The 19744-nt window shown below is 38.6% G+C and overlaps 1 protein-coding gene across 3 annotated transcripts in view; it reads left to right on the forward strand.

Annotated features, from left to right (window-relative positions):
* Positions 1-823: 823 nt before the first annotated feature.
* Positions 824-19744, forward strand: part of YTHDC2 (YTH N6-methyladenosine RNA binding protein C2) — a 329989-nt gene continuing 311068 nt past the window's right edge. For all 3 annotated transcript variants that reach the window (XM_074952973.1, XM_074952971.1, XM_074952972.1), the window contains exons 1-11: positions 824-1024; positions 2095-2185; positions 3231-3427; positions 5357-5556; positions 10428-10594; positions 12961-13063; positions 14248-14404; positions 15026-15133; positions 16370-16518; positions 18237-18372; positions 18839-18965. In XM_074952973.1, coding sequence (XP_074809074.1) covers positions 841-1024; positions 2095-2185; positions 3231-3427; positions 5357-5556; positions 10428-10594; positions 12961-13063; positions 14248-14404; positions 15026-15133; positions 16370-16518; positions 18237-18372; positions 18839-18965 — 1619 coding nt within the window. In that variant the 5' untranslated portion in view covers positions 824-840. The remainder of the gene's footprint in view (positions 1025-2094; positions 2186-3230; positions 3428-5356; positions 5557-10427; positions 10595-12960; positions 13064-14247; positions 14405-15025; positions 15134-16369; positions 16519-18236; positions 18373-18838; positions 18966-19744) is intronic.

The raw sequence follows: 19744 nt of genomic DNA on the forward strand, positions 1-19744 counted from the left end.
CTTGGCAACTATATTTTGAAGAAAGTTAGGAGTAATTCCAGCTGTTGCATTTCTGAAGGGTTAAAATAATTAATGTACTGGATTTATTTAAACGAAAGTTTTTACCGTTTTTTCTCTTTGTGAGTTTGTTGTTCTGTTCAGTTCTTAATTGCTTTATTTTTGGAGGTTTTTGTGAAAACTATAACTTTTAAAACAAAGAAAGAACAGAAGTGAGGAGAGACGGGAGAAGAGCAACCTAGGAAGGTAAATCCCATTGACCTTTAGGGGTTTAGGACCTTAAATCTGAGGAAGGGTCCTTCGGAAATTGTAGCTTTGGGTCGATTTGCAGGGAGGACAAATCCGCACGGAACGGCACCTAGGGCCGCCCCGCCTCAGAAACCGGGGCAGACAATAGCAGCAAGAGCTTCAGCCTGGCCCACGTGGGGAGGAGCCGCCCACAGGCACCGCCTGGGGAAGAGAGGCAGCCAGGTGAGGTGGGCGCCCCACGCTCAGCGGGGGCCTAGACACACGGCGGCCTTAGCCTAGCGTCCCGCGCGCTGCCCCTAAGGCTGTGATTGGACCGACACGGCCGCGCCCTAGCGCATACGCCCCGCGCGGCGCCTGGTCCTATTTCCTGCGTGCCCCCTTCGCCCCGCCCCCGCTTGCAGGGACGTCATTGCGTCGCAGCTCCCCCCCTCCAACCCCCTTTCACTTTTCCTTCGAGTCCCACACAGCCGGCGCGGCGGCTGCCTGGTGCCCTGGCCGCTGGCAGGTGCGCGCGCGCAGCCTGCCCCGGCCGCCAGAGGGAGCCCTGCAGCCCCGGGGCCTGTCTGGGAGCGAGTGTCTCGTCCTCGCAGGGCCATGTCCCGGCCCAGCAGTGTGTCTCCCCGGCCGCCCAGCAGCGCCCTGTCTGGCGGGGGCCCGGCCGCCGCCTCCGGCTCGGGCAGCGGCCGGGCCAGGGGGCTGAAGGACATCCGCATCGACGAGGAGGTGAAGATCGCGGTGAACATCGCCCTGGAGCGGTTCCGCTACGGGGACCAGAGAGGTGACCGCGGGTCGGGATGACGTGGAGGCACCTGGGAGGGAGTCGGTGGGTGAGGCTCTGGGGGGGCTGGGGGCCGAGGGGGCTTCTGGGTGAGCAGAGAGATCTGTCTGTCTGGGGCGGGGGGTGATCTCGACAGGGAGTGGGGGGACCTGGACAGGGAGTGTGGGGAGGGGTTGCGGGGAGGCAGGGCTTGGGTTGGGGGGTGGTGACCTGGGCAGGGGGGTGTGGTGGGGGAGCGCAGGGGTTGGGTTGGGTGTGTGTGTGACCTAGGCAAGAGGTGTGGGGGAGGGCTTGGATTGGGTTGGGGGGTGATCTGAGGGGGGGAAGACAGGACAGGACATGGGGAGGGGGGATGTTATACTGTTGCCCCATTCTGGTGGCAGAAGCTCTCTGAGGGCACCATGGGGATCTTGGTTTGGGAAGCAGGTAGAATCATTCCAGCATTGACAGGAATCCCTGTTGAGATGAATTTAGGGTGATGGGGCTGGCAGCATGTCATGTCTGAGCTATAATATTCATGGCTAGAACATATCTTGAGTGCTGGTACTTCATGTGTGTTTGCCGCCCTATTCTGTTTTGAGGTTCCATGGAGGCTTAGTGCATCTTGTATCCCTATTAGTTGTGAGCTGTAGCCCAACATAATGAGCTCCTATAGCACCCCAGTCCTCTAATTGCCCAAGTGCCATATTGGCCAAAATATTCAAGGGTGAATGGGGGACATGATTCCCTGGCACTTGTACCCCTGAGATCTGACACTGGGCCTGGCAAATTACTGCAGTTGCCTGAAAAAGCTAGGAACTACAGTAGGTAGTGGCAACGGTTTTATATATGTTAGGGGAAAGATAGTTCTGCTTTGCTAGTGAGAAGTACAGGTTTGCCTCCTCTCTTGGGAGAAGATAAATGAGACTAATTTGTTTGGAGGTTAAAGATCTCTGCTCGCTAGTTTTTGGTGAGATTGCTTGTTTTGGCATGGAAATAAGCAAATATTTCTCATTTTATTTGAAATAGGGAAGAAGTAACATGCTGATTATGTTGTGTTATATCTTCTAATTTTTTAAATTTTTTTCTAGAAATGGAATTTCCTTCTTCTTTGACTAGTACTGAAAGAGCATTTATTCACCGACTGAGTCAGTCTCTTGGTCTGATTTCTAAAAGTAAAGGGTAAGTTAATGTGAGATTAGTTGTGTTAATTACTAAAAATGAAAGTCCATATATCTCTTTAAAAGGCAATATATACATTTCCAATATTTCTTGTAGTTTGACTGAGGGCCAGATCATTCAGGAGGGTCTAGTAGGGAAGAGATATTGAGGTTCCTTGCAGGGTTCTTTGAGCACTATTTCTCTGGTTGAAGGAATTTGGGGCCTATACCGTTTGGGAAGCCTTGTCCCCTCTGTACCTTATGGATCTGTGAAATTGACAAAGAAAGGACTCTCTTTCCACACAGTGCCAGGAGTCATTCTGCTCTGAACTGTATTGCCTCCTGACCAAGATTCTGCATGGAATCTGGGAGCTTGGTAAGGGACAATATCATCGAGAGCAGCATCTCCCTTACTCCTAGACATTTGTGAGAACATCTTTACGAGTAATGGAGGAAAGGGGTTGGATGGTACTGCAGGGATGGGTTTACTCCCCAAGTCGCACTGCATTTCAACCTTCTAAGTCGAAAAGGGGAGATCTTTATACAGAGGGCCCCTTTCATGCTGAGATAAACAGAAGATGATCAAGGCCCAAAAGTTGTAGGGTCACACAGCAGAAGAGGAAACAGAGCACAGTCTATATAAGGGACATAAAAATCTGGACTTGCTGATAGATCAGTTGGGGAAGCATCCTAAGAAATGTTTTGCTCAAACTCAGTCTTTTTCTTCTTTGATTCTTGAGATAACTTCTGAAGGGGTACTGTCAAGGTTCAAAAGCCTGATTATGATCGCTGACATAATAGCAGGTCTTTGAGTCAGAATCATAAAACCAGGTTGACTTTTTGCTTAGGCATTCTGTTGGATCTCTTAAGTTAATAGTGTGCTGGACGCTTCTCTTATTCTGTGGGTTTTTTTGTGGTATTTAGTATATTATTAGACTTTTTTTGTAGGTCACCTTAATATAATTTAGGAGTTAATTGTCAAAAGATTTGTATGTATAGGTAAAATAGTTACTACCTAGCGAAATGAAAAATTTTTCTTTTTTTTTTTTTTTCTTTTTTTTTTTCAGAAAAGGAGCAAACAGATATTTAACCATAAAGAAGAAAGATGGATCAGAATTGGCTCATACAGTAATGGCCTGTAGTTTGACCCCCAATACAAAACATGCTATTAGGAGCCTAATTCAGAGATTTCCTGTGACCAATAAAGAACGCACTGAACTTCTACCAAAAACAGAACGAGGAAATGTGTTTGCTGTTGAAGCTGGTATGTGCAGTATAATCTGATAAGAGTTTGTGAATTCATACTGTTAGACAATAACATGCTTTTCATTTTCTCATTCCATGCTATACTATTGACTTCTTCCTATTAAAATAAGAAGGAAGCTTATATTTGTATTATATTAATTGTATTCCGGCTCTAGACACGGTCCGTAACCTAAAGAGTTTACAATTCAGACTTCTTAAATCTCCACTAAATGAGAGAACTAGTTCAAATATACATTTGATAAATTATCGTATGCTAGAACACTGACCTTTTAACAGGAGTATTACTTGAACAGGTATTCAGGTATGAGGGCTTAATTGTATTTTTGTATAGGAGGTTTGATCTAGTGCACAGAAAACTCTACTTCATTTGACATTACATATTTTATGATGGTTCTAAATACTGCTACACATCTCTTTTTCTTGAGGTTGTATTTTAAGGTTAACAAGACTAGAATTTTGTGTGGTTGGGAGCCATTGTTTAATACCCGTGTGGCAGTGCTTTTTGAAGAAGGGTGTGTAGGATTTGGTATAGTAGTGTACAAACAGTAAGTCTATTTACCTATCCAGCCTGCTTAGCCAATTATTTGCTCCTGTCCAGCTCAGTCTGTTAGCCTGTGTCAAGAAGAAGTAGCAATAAAGGACTCAAGTTTGTACTGAATTGCATCTTCTGACTTTTTCATGGTGTGAAGGTGTTTCTTGATAGTTAGATTTGACATTCTCAGTAAGCTTATACTAAAACTGCTTGAATTGATGTTTTGCAAGAAGCATAAAAACCTACGTACAATTTATTTTAGAATTTATTTTTAGTTTATTCAATAGTGATGAACATAAATAGTTTGGTTTTTAGGTAGTTTAACATTAGACTCTTGCAGAATAGCCTCTTATGCTAAAGATTTTTAGGATTCTTGCATGTTTATGATATGTGCTAGTGTTAAATATGTTGGTATGTATACCGTGTATCTAGAAGTATAGACTTAGCAAAATCAGTTTACCTTATTCCAAATTAGACACATGTCTAAGGGTATGTTTACACTGCAATTAGACCCCACAGCAGGTACATGCCTGCTGACTTGGGCTTGCTGGGGTCCTTAACTGCAGTATAGATTCCCAGCTGGGACTGCAGCCTGAGCTCTGGGATCCTCTCAGGGTCCTAGAGTCTGGGCTGCAGCCCAAACCTGGAAGTCTACACTGCAGTTAAGCAGTGCTGCAGCCCTAACACCATGAGCCTGAGTCAGCTGGCCAGGGTTAGCTGCAGGTTTATAACTGTTCTGTAGACATACCCTGTCTGCAGGATTGGAGGGTAATTTAAACATGGATACAATGAATGTGGCCAACAATCATTAGGAAAGGAGTGGGAGAAGAAGCACATGGGTTACAATATGATTATACATTAACTCATAGAAGGCATGTATGCATCATGGTGGAGTAGTTTAAAAAATCGTTAGTCATTTATTATTTTAATATATGATAACTTCTCTAGGAACTGTGGAAGAAATGGGTCTGCAGGAGAGACTTAAGGCCAGCATGGTAGCCTCACAGGTCAGCTTCTTTAAGTCAGTTGCCACCTCTCCTTAGATGCCTAGATGCGTTGCTTTTAAATATAAGGGATTGTTCCCTTTCCCTATAGGGCTGAGTCTGATGTTTTCACAGCACTTGTAGCCTTTCCCGACTTTGGCAGTGAGTTATTGGGAAGGTTAATCTTTTTATTCTTTCAGAAATACCTTTTGTTAAACAACAGAATGTCTTCCACCAGTGTTCTAGAATGTGTTCATTTGTCACTTTAAATATCTTACTGCACTAACATGGAAACGTGGTATTTTGTTAAAATAGAGGTTTCTAAAATGAAGTCAATGTTCAGTTTTGCATTGAATTCTTGCGTTTTGGAGGACACCTTTGGTGCCATGTCATTAATTCTGTCTTTTCTTAGAGAACAGAGAAATGAGTAAGACAAGTGGGCGACTTAACAATGGCATCCCTCAGATTCCTGTGAAAAGGGGGGAATCTGAATTTGATTCCTTCAGGCAATCTCTACCAGTTTTTGAAAAACATGAAGAAATTGTCAGAATTATTAAAGAAAATAAAGTTGTTCTGATTGTGGGAGAAACTGGATCTGGAAAAACTACTCAGGTATGTCTTTTTGCTTAATGAAATTGAAAGGACAGAATTAGTTCTTTGTACTGTTGGACTAACCATATGTGTTTTATCTGTGTGTCAATATGAAATCCTAAAACATTATTTATTTAAATGGGATCTCTTCATATTACTCTGTTAGCTTTTCTTTGGCCTGTTAGTGGAAAGATTCTCCGTTAAAATAAATCACACTTTCTGTCTCTTTCTGCAACTGAAATATTTGACAGAAATCAGGTGCTCATATTAAATAGCTATGCTTCTGTGCTTCTCACATCTTTCTAATAACAATATAGTTACTGACTTTTTCAGACAATGTAAAATGCATTTTAAAATGTTTTGTTTTATTTCATTTTTTTCTCCTTACATCCTAATAAACTTTCCTGAGTAGATCAGACTGAAACCCATTGTAATAAAGCTGAAGACAATACAAAAACAGGGTAAATTACTAACCAAATAGCCTAGTCTGAGAAATAGAAAATTTTAAAGTTATCAGAAGTTTTGAAGAGCATTTAGGACAAAATCACCAGTCCTGTTATTCAAAGACCTCAATCATGCAAGCTGATCCACATGAGTGAACTCCTGCCTTTGTATGGCGCTCCATTGACTTCAGTGTGTCCATCTGGATCAACTTGCAGAATCAAGGCCTAAGGACACACTCTTACTACAAAATACTTTGGGCCCTTAGTTGTAAATTAACAAAAATGCAAATTGTCATGGTGGAGACACAAACTGAAGGTCAGCTGCTGGTTACTGGACTAGTGAATGGGGGAAGCTCTAGACATGATATATCTTTTTTTGGTGAGGCTTTTGATACAGTCCTATATAATGTTCTCATATAGGACAGAGTGGTTATCAGTGGTTTGCTGTCAGACAGGGAGGACATATCTAGTGGGGTCCCGCAAGAGTTTGGTACTATTTAGGGCTGTCAGGCGATTTAAAAAATTAATCGCGATTCATTGCACGATTAAACAATAATAGAATTCCATTTATTTGAATATTTTTGGATGTTTTCTACATTTTCAAATGTATTGATTTCAATTACAGAAATCAATTATGTATTCAACACAGAATACGTATACAGTGCTCACTTTATATTTATTTTTGATTACAAATATTTGCACTGTAAAAAACAAAAGAGAGAGTATTTTTCACTTAACCTAATAGAAGTACTGTAGTGCAATCTCTTTATCATGAAAGTTGAACTTACAAATGTAGAATTATGTGGAAAAAGTAACTGCGTTCAAAAATAAAACAATGTAAAACTTTAGAGCCTACAAATCCACTCAGTCCTACTTCAACCAATTGCTCAGACAAAAAAGTTTGGCTGCAATTTGCAGGAGATAATACTGCCCGCTTCTTGTTGACAATTTCCCCTGAAAGTGAGAACAGGCATTCGCATGGCATGGTTGTAGCTAGCGTTGCAAGATATTTACATGCCAGATGTGCTAAACATTCGTATGTCCCTTCATGCTTCAACCACCCTGATGATGGATTCTGCTTGATAACAATCCAGAGCAGACCAACGCATGTTCATTTTCATCATCTGAGTCAGATGCCACCAGCAGAAAGTTGATTGATTTGCTTTTTTGATAGTTCGGGTTCTGTGGTTTCCGCATCTGAGTGTTGCTCTTTTAAGACTTCTGAAAGCATGCTCCACAACTCGTTCCTCTCAGATTTAGGAAGGCACTTCCAATTCTTAAACCTTGGCTCGAGTGCTGTAGCTATTTTTAGAAATCTCACATTAGTACCTTTTTTGTGTTTTGTCAAATCTGCTGTGAAAGTGTTCTCAGAATGAACAACATGTGCTGAGTCATCATCCGAGACTGCAATAACATGAAATATATGGCAGAATGCGGGTAAAACAGAACAGGAGACATACAATTCTCCCCCAAGGAGTTCAGTCACAAATTGAATGAACACATTATTTTTTTAACAAGCATCATCAGCATGGAAGCATGCCCTCTGGAATGGTGGCCGAAGCATGAAGGGGCATATGAATGGTTAGCATATCTGGCACGTAAATACCTTGCAACACCGGCTACAAAAGTGCCATGCGGATGCCTGTTCTTACTGTCAGGTGGTGATGTAAATGAGCAGGCAGCAGTATCTCCCATAAATGTAAACAAACTTGTTTGTCTTAATGATTGGCTGAACAAAAAGTAGGACTAAGTGGACTTGTAGGGTCTAAAGTTTTCCATTGTTTTGTTTTTGAGTGCAGTTACGTAACAAAAAAACCCCTACATTTGTAAGTTATACTTTCACTGTAAAGAGATTGCACTACAGTACTTGTATGAGGTGAATTGAAAAATACCATTTCTTTTATAATTTTTATAGTTCAAATATTTGTAATTAAAAATAATAATATAAAGTGAGCACTGTACACTTTGTATTCTGTGTTGTAATAGAAATCAATATATTTGAAAATGTAGAAAAAATCCAAAATATTTAATAAATTTCAATTGGTATTCTATTGTTTAATAGTGCGATTAATCGTGATTAATTTTTTTGAGTTAATCGTGTGAGTTAACTGCGATTAATCAACAGCCCTAGTACTATTCAATAGAGTGGAGAGTATGCTTATAAAATTTGTGGATGACACCAACCTGGGACTGGTTGTTAGCCCTTTGGAAAATGGGATTAGAATTCAAAATGACCTTTACAGATTAGAAAATTGGTCTGAAATGGACAAGATGAAATTCAGTGAAGACGAGTGAAGTACTTCACTTAGGAAGGAAAAAATGAAATGCACAACTACAAAATGGGGAATAACTGGCTAGGTGTTAGTACTGCTGAAAAGGATATGGGCAGGGATCACAAAATCGAACGAGTCAGCAATGCAATGCAGTTGTGAAAAAAGGTTCGTATCATTTTGGGGTGCATTAACAGGACTGTCAGACATGGGAGGTAATTGTTCCATTCTACTCGGCTTGGGTGGGCCTCAGCTGAAGTACTATTTCCAGGTTTGGGCACCACATTTTAGGAAAGGTGTAGACATACTAGTTGAGTGTCCACGGGGGCGGGAGGATGGGGGGAGGGCAACAAAATGACAAAAGGGTTAGAAAACCTGACCTATGAGGAAAGGTTTTAAAAAATCTGAGCACGTTAAGTCTTTAGATATATTAAGGGCTGTTATAAAGAGAATGGTGATCAAGTGTTATCCAGGTCTAGTGAAGGTAGGACAAGAAGTAATAGGCTTACTCTGCAGCAAGGGAGATTTAGGTTAGATATTAGGAAAAACTTCATAAGTGTAAGGATAGTTAAGGTCTGGAATAGGCTTTCAAGGGAGGCTGTGGAATCCTTGTCAATGGAGATTTTTAAGAACAGGTTAGACAAACAGCTGTCAAAGATGGTCTAAAGTATACTTTAACGTGGGGGGCGGGGGCTGGACCTCTCCAGGCACGTTCCAGCCCTACACTTTTTGTATTGTAGTCTATGGCCCCTGCATTATGTGCTGTGTTTTTAACACAATGAAATGACCTAAGAACACAGGGCCAAATCCTGCTTACTTTATGCACATGGGAAATTCCAATGCAAGGTTAAGGGAGCAGGATTTATCCCAGAAGAGTCAACAATTCTTGGTTTTATTTTTTTTTACTTTATGGCTCAACCCATCCTGATTTAGAGAGGAAGTGAAAGTGGCAATTAAGAAATAGTTGACATATGCACACATACAGAAAAGTTGATAGAAATGACTGCAAATTACAGTTAGGAAATGCAGACAAGTGGTAAGAAAGGGATCAGTGAAAAATCTGTGGCCAGTAGGGTTAAGGACAATAAGAAATAATTATTTAAATATATTAGAAACAAACAGAACCTGACAGTTGCATAAATTGAATACTAGATGAGGACGGTAAAATTGTCAGCCATGATGTAGAAAGGGCAGATGTGTTCAGTAAATATTTGTTTTCTGATTTTGGTATTTATTTTGATTCTAAATAATGAATAATGACTGTAGAGTTCTCTTAAACTCTACCATGAGTACATGAGACTTTTCCTAAAAGTTGTCATGGCAAAATTGCAGTGTTGCTATTTCTCTTTTAAGAGAATTGTAATGTTCTTTTATATATTTGGTTAGAAGTTTGACATCATTAAAATTTTGTTAGATCATCCTGTGTACCAATGCTCCTGATCTCAAGTGAGTATAGTTTATGTAATCACTGTTTTGGGTCAGGAACTTGAGAAAACAGCATCTGAAATGTTTCAAATTCTCTCTCAAACAGGCTAGAGCCCAAAATAACTTGATCTACTTAAAATCAAATTGAAAGGTGCCTGTTCTGTTTCCCTGACTTTGTCAGTAATAGCCCATTATGGGTCTATTAAATACTCCTAGAAAAAATTCTTTTTGGCTTTGGATGCCTTCTTCCTGCATCAGGAGCCAGCTCTGCCCTCTGCTATGAATCCAAGAGGGATTTCTCATTTGGCAACAGCAGGAGGAGCAGTCTCAGCAGAGCCTAAGTAAGGCTAGTAGGTAGGAGGAGAGAAAAGAGAGATCAAACACTTCAGCACCCAAAGCCTTGCAGTGATGCGGGTTGGCATCTAGGATAAGAAGCTTTGTCCTTTCCTCTCAATAATAAACAACAGAGAGGGAGAGAGCAGACAGCTATGAGCTTATAAACCTCGCACCACTTGTCTATTTCTGTAGTGATTTATGGTGATTTGCCTCTTTCCTGCTGAGTACCAGCATTAAACACCCAAAATACCCTAAAATGAATAATGAGCTATTACAAACTGAATCTCCCTCTCTTCTTTATAAAATGAGTCAATGCAAACTGCTTTATTCAGTGGTGCTGCTCAGTTATATATTTTGTTTGCTAAGGTAGGAAAGTTGCAATGCTATCAAACTAAAAAACAAACCCACTTTCTTCTAGATTCCTCAATTCCTTCTTGATGACTGTTACAAAAATGGAATTCCATGTCGCATATTTTGCACTCAGCCAAGACGTTTGGCAGCTATTGCTGTGGCTGAAAGGGTTGCCGCAGAAAGAAGAGAAAAGATTGGCCAGACAATTGGCTATCAGATCCGATTAGAAAGCAGGTATAAATAATATTACTTAATTATATTAAACAAAAAAAACCCCAAGTTGTATGAACGTATCTAACTCTTTGAAGAAAAATTAGATTTTAAGTTCCTCAGGGCAGGTATTGTTCATCTCATGTCATTTAAATAACATGCTTATCTGTGATGCAGCATAATAAATGATCAAAGAAAGACAGATAGTTGGCTACATTGTGTGAAGTATAATATATGAAGTTCCATCTCATCAGATGTCTATGAAAGTGCAAAAAACAGAATTTTGCTTGTATAGACTTCTGGGTAGGGGAATAAAAATCTCTGCTGACACAAAACTTTAGCCTTAGTTTGATCTGGAAATAGATAATTTGAGGAAATGTGGATTTAAGTTTTTCCTCAAGCACAAAATCCCAATCCATTTCAGTGAAAATAAAAAAGTTTATTTGTATTCATTATTTGTATAGTTCTAAAAGTCTTAGGAGCTCTGAAGACATGCTAGTAAGACAGGGCCTTGTCCTAAACAATTTAACGTAATACATGCTAAATAGTGTTTAAAAGTGTAGAAAATAGGAAGAAACAAAAATTAGTTGAGCCCTTGCCTGTTTTTTTTTTAAATGTTTTGTTTGTTTTTTATTTTAATTTGTTCATTAGCTAACCCTTTCCAGCAGGAGGTTTATCAGACTGTTGGGAGACCTGTGTTTTTTAAAGTGGGGGGAAAAGAGTGGTTGGATGCATGGTGAACTGAGGATGGAGGGGTTGGGGGTTTCCAGGCATATGATGCCATTCAGAAGGTGGTGTGGGGACAAGTAGGAGGAGGACACTAAAGTCTTGGCTAATTATGCAGCTTCAGTGGAGTGGAGGTGCTAAGGTGAGTGCAGAAGGTGACAAAAGCAGAGGAATGAAGGAGCTAGGTGGCCTTAAAGGTGAATACAGAGGCGTACATTTGATGGAGAAAGTCACAGGAAGCTGGTGAAGGGTTTTGAAGAGGGGCTAAAGATTATGAAAGTGTCCAGTAAAATGGATGATTTACTTGCAGTAGCGTTTTGACAATCTGAAGCGGGCCGGGGCAAGATGAGTGTCTGTCTGGCAGGCCAGAGAAGAGGAGGTTGCAGTAGCTGAGGAGAGGAATACTTAGTTTATGTAGGGTTTGGTGGCAGCGGTGGACAGGAGCAGGTGTTTTCCTAGGCAATATCTCCTAAAAGAACTAACAGGATTCTAGAAGGAGCTTGAATGTGTGAGGGGAATGGGAGAGAGACAGGGAGGATAGTGGAATTTCCAACAGTAATTGACAAGAGGAGAAGAACAACGGAGCATTTGGGAGGGAAAGTAGTTTATTTTTTTAGTCCTGTTAAACATTATATGACAGGGCTACCCAAGGAAGAGAAGCTGGAGAGGCAGTCATAGATGTTAATCTGAACAGAGGTAGGTTAGGGATGGAGAGGTAAGATACCTTTAGGCTGGTTTCTTATTTTGAGAGGCTGAATTAATTCCCAGCTATTTTCCTGTGTGTCTCCCTTTGCTGCTACGCTTTATATGTCTGCAAAAAAAACCCACAACCCTTGCTAGAGGTGGATGTTAGGCATTTGTTGGGGCTTGAATTGGTGGGGGAAAAGTAGTGGCAGTCTACCAAGCTCTGCCCACACACCTCGCTTTGCTTATTGGGGGCACCAAAATGAGATGCGAGTACAGTACAAATTTGAAGATATTCAGAATATAATTGCTTGGGCTCTACTGACATGAGAGCTGAGATTCTGGAGAACAAGATGGAAGCCTCTAGGGCTATGTCTACACTGGCATTTGCTGCGGTATAACTTATGTCACTCTGCGGTGTGAAAAAGCCACCCCTCAGAGTGATGTAAGCACTGTTTAGACAGTGCTATGTCGGCGGGGCTGGAGTAGTTAAGCAGACGGGCTCCCATCAGCTTAGTGCGGTCACATTGGAGAGCTTACAGTAGCACACCTGGATTGCTGCAGCTCCACCACTGTAAACTTTTGAGTGTAGCTGCAGCCTAAAAAAGACTGGCTTGCAAGCCAGGCTGGTGTGACCCAGCTGATTTCAAGCACTGACAGTTGAAAATATTTTCAGTGGTATAAGATGGAAAGTTCAAGAGCATGTTTTTATAAACTAAGCCATCCTGTGGATTTTACATATAATTAAACAGTCAGGTTGGCATATATGTATATTCTCAAGGTTCTTATCTTAGGGATTTTTACTCTGAATCTGGCCTTAGGTTAAGGAGTCATTTCTTAGTGAGCAGGTGTTAATATTTTTTTTTTAGTAGTATTCATTTTTAATAGGAATATGAAAGAGAGTGTGCCTATTTTAAATTATATGTAATTTATAACATTGCAAAGAACTGAACTTGTCTGTTTCATACCTATTTAATTAGGGTTTCTCCAAAGACATTGCTAACGTTTTGCACTAATGGTGTATTACTTCGTACGCTAATGGCAGGAGACAGCACGCTATCGACCGTGACACATGTTATTGTGGTAAGAACCCTTAGGTGTTCAATGTAGAGTGACATTCCAGAGGCCTTGACAACTGTGATGTCAGGCCTTATTTTTTCTCATTAATTGGCTGTATATTATACTTAGTCTCAAATCTTCATGTCAGTTGAGCAGAATATGAATAATTATTCCTGTATTTGCTGCGTTTGACTGGTCTATATAGTAGTTCATGTGCTTGTATGTTTTTCTGCATTAAAAATACTGACAGCCTGTTCAATGGGCTCAGGTTTTTTTAAGTGCATATTTGAAATTAATAAGAGTATACAGGTATGTTGAGGGGAGGATAGAATCCTCAATTGTTTGCAACATCCTTTGGAACTAAATACATTGAGTCTTAGGACAGCTCATGTAGATACTGTGGAGTCTGGTGAACATGCATCAGAATTCCATGTGTCTCGCATTTCTGTTTGCAGTCTAAATTGTAGCAACGCTTCTTTAAGCATTCTGTGCTGCAAAGCGCTGAGCACTCTGGCCACAATCATGATCATGGCCCTATTGTGCTAAGCACTGTACAAACATACAGAAAGGTCCCTGCTCCAAAGAGCTTACACCAATTTAGTATGTGTTGCCTTAGATTGTAACAGAAAGAATAGCAAAGAGAACAATCATAGGAACACATGATTACGTAGAGCAGGATACCTTCACAGTTTAATGGTTCTGAGTTATGACTTTTTAGAAAAAGTTACAAGGTATAAATAATTTCCTGTCAGCTACCTGTGACTAAATTATCCTTCATGGAGGATTGTGTGATTATTATTATTTTTTTTTTTTGGCTCTTATGGTAAATGCTAATCAACGCAGAAAAGTTATTTATAAAAATTAAATTGTGGGGAGCCAGTGATAATCAGATTTGTTCGGTTATTGAGTAAGGAGATTGTCTGGTAACTGCCAGTCTGAAAACCCAACCAAGGATCTAAAAATCTAGCAGTGTTTTGTGGATCATGCATCATCTTTAATAATAAGATTCAGCAGGCAAATTCTGCTCTGAGATACTTGTGCAAAATCCCTCCTCTACCATTTTTTACTTTATGATATAAAGATGTATTTCCTTTGGCAAATACTTGTGTAGCTTATTGGCCAACTATACAGGTTAGCAAAGGGTACAATTTTCTCAAAAATTTTGATCCTGGATCTGGGATGTTTGTCCTTTTTTCTGCTTGTTATAGGATGAAGTACATGAGAGGGATCGATTCAGTGACTTCTTGCTAACAAAGTTAAGAGACATATTGCAAAAACAGACAACTTTGAAACTGATTCTTTCTAGTGCTGCTCTGGATGTGAATCTCTTTATCAGATATTTTGGAAGCTGCCCAGTGATACACAGTAAGTCAAGTGATAGCATATGCACAAATACTAAATCTGACTAATTTTAAGATCAGTTATTTCCTAACTAGAATTTATCTATCTCATTAAAACATAACAAAATATTTGAATAAGGGTTTGTTAAACCTACGACACTTAAGCAAATCAAAGTTGAAATTGTGTGCTGACACACACGCCTTAGCTTGCTGGATTTGAAACATTTCTATAACCATTCCAGATTAGTGCATTATTTTTACAGAGTAGTTTTATATTTTTTTGGTCCTTTTGAGGTAAAGGAATAAAGTGGGGTATAAAGACAAGAGAACGAGTTCAGCTTGATGCAGAGAAAATTAGAAGTGCTAATAACTTTGAGCATGTAATTCCCAGCTGATATTTTCATCCTTTTTGTAAAATGCTCTCTGCCTTGACTCCAGTATTATTAATAAAAGGAACCCCTACCAAAGTTTATAATATTCTTCCAATAAAAAGTTATTATTGAATCTTTAAAATAGCCCTTAGAAATTTGTTGAAATCTCTTTCTTCTCCATACCAAGGCAGATGTATTGGTTCCCTCATGTAAGGATAACTAACTGAGGCAAAGAAAATCTAAAAATACTGAATATTAATTATTTCTGTTTTCAGTTCAAGGGAGACCATATGAAGTTAAGGAGATGTTTCTGGAAGATATCTTACGAAGTACAGGATATACAAATAAAGAGATGGTAAAATACAAAAAAGAAAAACAGCGAGGTTGGTACACTTATTTTGAGGTGGGGAAAAGAAACCGTGGTAGTCACTGTTTTCTAGTAGTAAAACATGACAAACATTTTTGTTCAGAAATATATTTTTGTTCAAAATATTGAATAATAAACGTCAGTGGATCAAAGCAAGCATTTTTTGGCCCTAAATGTTTTACTTCTTTGTGGTATGTTTTGTAAAAATCTTGAAATAACAACACTTAATTTCCTGCTGTTTACTTTTTTACATTTTTTTTGTTCTCCACTTGGTAAATTTATTTTTATTTTTTTTACTGTTTCTAAAGAAGCACAATCCTGCATAATTCATTTGTTTACTTCTAGCTGTGTGCAAGCATCATAATATCAAGAGGTACTGTATAAGCTCACCTCTGGGAATAGAATGTAATTGTGTCCACACAGCACAATGTCTGCAGTGCACAGAAACAGTGACTGTTGATGTAAAGGGGTTTTGTTTATCTTTCCAACTGGTGTATATTTAAGAGAAGTAGAATCTAGAAAAACTCACAAATATTAACCAGTTTAAAGAACACTATAGTGTGGCTATTAGACATACATGTCCCTATTAAAAAAAACAAAAAAAAAAACCCCAACCTATACATTGTATGACCTATTAGCAAACTACCTGTTAAAACTTAACATTAACATGAGGCATCATCATACAGTGTACATCATTCATGTTGCTCACTTTGATATAGAAATGATAAATCACTGTTGACCTAGTAAAGCTTTTATATTTCTGAGAAATATGTATAATGACAAGTTACGGCCTCCATTATTATGTTTGTCTAAGAGCTATTTAATTCCTGTTGCTTGATCGTTTCAAAAGTTTTCTGCTTGAAGAAAAGTAAGAAATTTTATGTCCATTCCTGTAGCAATTCCTTACTTGGAACTCCTCTACCGTTACAGTCAACAGTACTTTGTCCTGATCATTTCAGGATTGAGCTGTCTGTATATTTTGGCTTTATTCCTTGCTCTTAAAGCAAAGGTTTGCAATAATGAAACTTTGGAAGATCTATGCTAGTTACTAGAAACTGCCCCTGGATTTGAGCCAGCATTCTAACCAAAGGATTGCATAGACAAATTCTTACAATGTATGCTTTTTGGAAAGTATTTATGCATGGTAATGTCCCAAATACAATTTTAAACTTAATTATCTTTCATAAATAAAAGTGGGTGTTAGATAATATGTTTGCTTATTAGTGCTTTACAAAAATTATAAATATTTTAGAAGAGAAACAGCAAACCACCCTGACAGAATGGTATTCTGCTCAAGACAACACTAGCAAACCAGAATCTCAAAGACAGAGATCTGTACCAAGTGTGGCTGAAGAGTATGACTTGTTGGATGATGGTGGTGACACAGTGTTCAGTCAACTGGTATGTTTTTCTTTTTGTCAGAATTGAATTTTCAAATACACTGTATTTATATTAGTAGTCTGTCCTTTCTCCCCCACGTAATATGTGGCTGTAACAGTTACATAGGCAATTTAATTTTAACAAACAAATTATGGATAGATCCTATACACCTGTGAAAAAGTTGTGTGTTCTGCTTGAATGTTGTTAACACTAGTATTTTAAATGGAAGACTTTTTAATCCCTTAATGGCAGGAGTGAGTGAATATCTCTCAGAAGATCTCACATTGCTAAGAACAATGAATTAATGTTAAAATATTATTATGGTCAGAAAAGTCTTCTTCAAGTCATATTTTCTTGCTTCAGTGACAAAACAGTTTATACTGCATATACTTGTGTGTAGTGACCCATCCTTTTCATAATTCAAGTTTAACTGGCAGTACTGGAAAAATCATCTTTTTGTTGTAAACTAAGCTAAGTTCATATGGAAGTCATAGAGACAATAAATGGGTCTGTAGGGACCATTTACAGTTAATCTTTAATGTATAACACTCTTAAGTAATGTTGTTATTACTTAAGAACATTAGCTATTTATCTAAATGTCTGACAGAATATACTTGATGAAAAATGCAATAAAAAGTTCAGATTTAAGGCTCTCCTGACAAATTTATTCAAGTACAGATTAAAGGTATTTTTGATTAAAACTTTGTACCTGCCACCCAATTGTCATCTTTGCTTAATATATAGTGTTTGTTATGTAGAATGTTGGGATTACTTATAATGGCATGTCCTTTAACCATAGCATTTTATTAGCTAAACCATATTATAGAAGTCTTATATTTGTATATATTTAAAAATAAGGGACTATTCTTTTGTAAGCAGTAGTAGGAAGGGAATAAATGACACACTCACTTGTAGTAATTGCCTGCAGTCACCTCTATCACCTTCTTTGCAGTTCCAAATTAGTTTAATTTAGATGGCATTGTTTGTAGTCTGTTCTTAACTGTTGTGTGTCTCAGTCTTGAGTGATAATGTGAAAATGAATCCTGGTCTCCAATATTATATGGGTATTCATCTGAGAAACTTCCAGCTCCCTGAAAGTGTTTGTGACAAAATTTTCTGTATGTGATATAGGAAAGGACTAAATCAAGTATAGGCTACAAGTACATCTGTACATATAAGATGATAAATTGTATAAATCTGCGTGTTTAGAGACAGTGATGTTTACAGTTTTGTATTTAATAAGTCTAGAAAATGGGTTTATGGTGAAATTATTGATACAGAGGTTTTTTAGAGGGGCACAAATGATTTTAAATGAAAAGCTTTTATTTCAGTTGCTGCTTAGAATATTTTCTTCTAGTGAAAATGATTAGTGAAAATGACTTAACTGTATATTAAATCCTTATAATGCATTAGATCTTATCCTATTTTAAAAGCGTATTTTGTTTTTGTTTAGATAAAGTGTCCAGATTTACCATTCTTGTCCTTTTTTAATAATAATTTAGTTTGAGGACATGTGACTTTTGTATGCCACAATTCCAGTCATTATGAAAGCTGGAAACCTGTTTTCCTGTGATAATGTACTGGATTGGCGTAGTATCACATTATTAAAATAGTGAGAGGTGGGTGAGTTGGAGGATGTGTGAGAGTGGGTGTGCAAAGAATGTAAAACATTAGATTAGCAACTGCTTTAGAGAAGATTCAAATACTTTTTGTTTTTCAAGTCTATTATCTTTTTTCAGACTGAAAAAGATGTGAATTGCCTTGAACCATGGTTAATAAAAGAAATGGATTCTTGTCTCTCCGATATATGGTTGCATAAAGATGTTGATGCCTTTGCTCAGGTGTTTCACCTTATCTTAACTGAAAATGTCAGTGGTAGGTTTCTCTTATTTTAGTAAACTTGTTTTTCTTACTGGGCTGTGCAGCTTCCTACATAGACTTTTTACCAAAAAAAAAAAAAGAAATGAGTTAAAAGTGCTGTGAATTCTACATCACTTTTACTTTCTCAATTTTTGTTTAATTTTACATTAAAATACCTCTTTGAGAATTGACTTAAGATTTGTACGATTAAGGGATTGTGTCCTTATTGATTATTACCACAGTATTTTTGAAGTGTACATATTATTTTTTATAGAATCATTTTGTGTAATACAATGTTAAGTTCATGAGGATTGACAATGGAAAAAATGAATCTTTTGGTCCTTCATCCAGAAACCAATTTTTCCGTAGGTGGGTGGAGTTTAGCAAGGCTGCTAAATATAATGTTTGGAGGAATCAGTAACATTGTTTGAAGAATTTCCTTTTTGCCCAAAACTCTAATGTTTCGATTTTTCCTTATTAGTTGATTACAGACACAGTGAAACCAGTGCAACTGCACTAATGATTGCTTCAGGGAGAGGTTTCTTAAGTCAGGTAGAACAGCTGATTGGAATGGGAGCGAATGTCCACAGCAAATCATCCAATGGCTGGTAAAAAAACAATTGAATTCTTTCAAAATCTGATTTGTTTACGTTTTCTAAATATGCAAGTTTTCAGTTTACAGCCAGAAATAATTACGTATTTAAGAACATAAGAATGGCCATACTGGGTCAGACCAAAGATACATCCAGCCCAGTATCCTATCTACCGACAGTAGCCAATGCCAGGTGCCCCAGAGGGAGTGAACCTAACAGGTAATGATCAAGTGATCTCTCTCCTGCCATCCATCTCCACTCTCTGACAAACAGAGGCTAGGGACACCATTCCTTACCCATCCTGGCTAATAACCATTAATGGACTTAACCTCCATGAATTTATCCAGTTCTCTTTTAAACCCTGTTATAGTCCTAGCTTTCACAACCTCCTCAGGCAAGGAGTTTCACAGGTTGACTGTGTGCTGAGTGAAGAAGAACTTCCTTTTATTTGTTTTAAACCTGCTACCCATTAATTTCATTTGGTGGCCCCTAGTTCTTATATTATTGGAACAAGTAAGTAACTTTTCCTGAACAAGTAAATAACTTACTAACCCAGGAACCTATCCTTGCAACAAAGCCCGTTGCCAACTGTGCCCACATATCTATTCAGGGGACACCATCACAGGGCCTAATCACATCAGCCACACTATCAGAGGCTCGTTCACCTGCACATCCACCAATGTGATATATGCCATCATGTGCCAGCAATGCCCCTCTGCCATGTACATTGGTCAAACTGGACAGTCTCTACGTAAAAGAATAAATGGACACAAATCAGATGTCAAGAATTATAA

This window comes from Natator depressus, chromosome 5 (assembly GCF_965152275.1).
Source record: "Natator depressus isolate rNatDep1 chromosome 5, rNatDep2.hap1, whole genome shotgun sequence".
Lineage (NCBI taxonomy): Eukaryota > Metazoa > Chordata > Testudines > Cheloniidae > Natator > Natator depressus.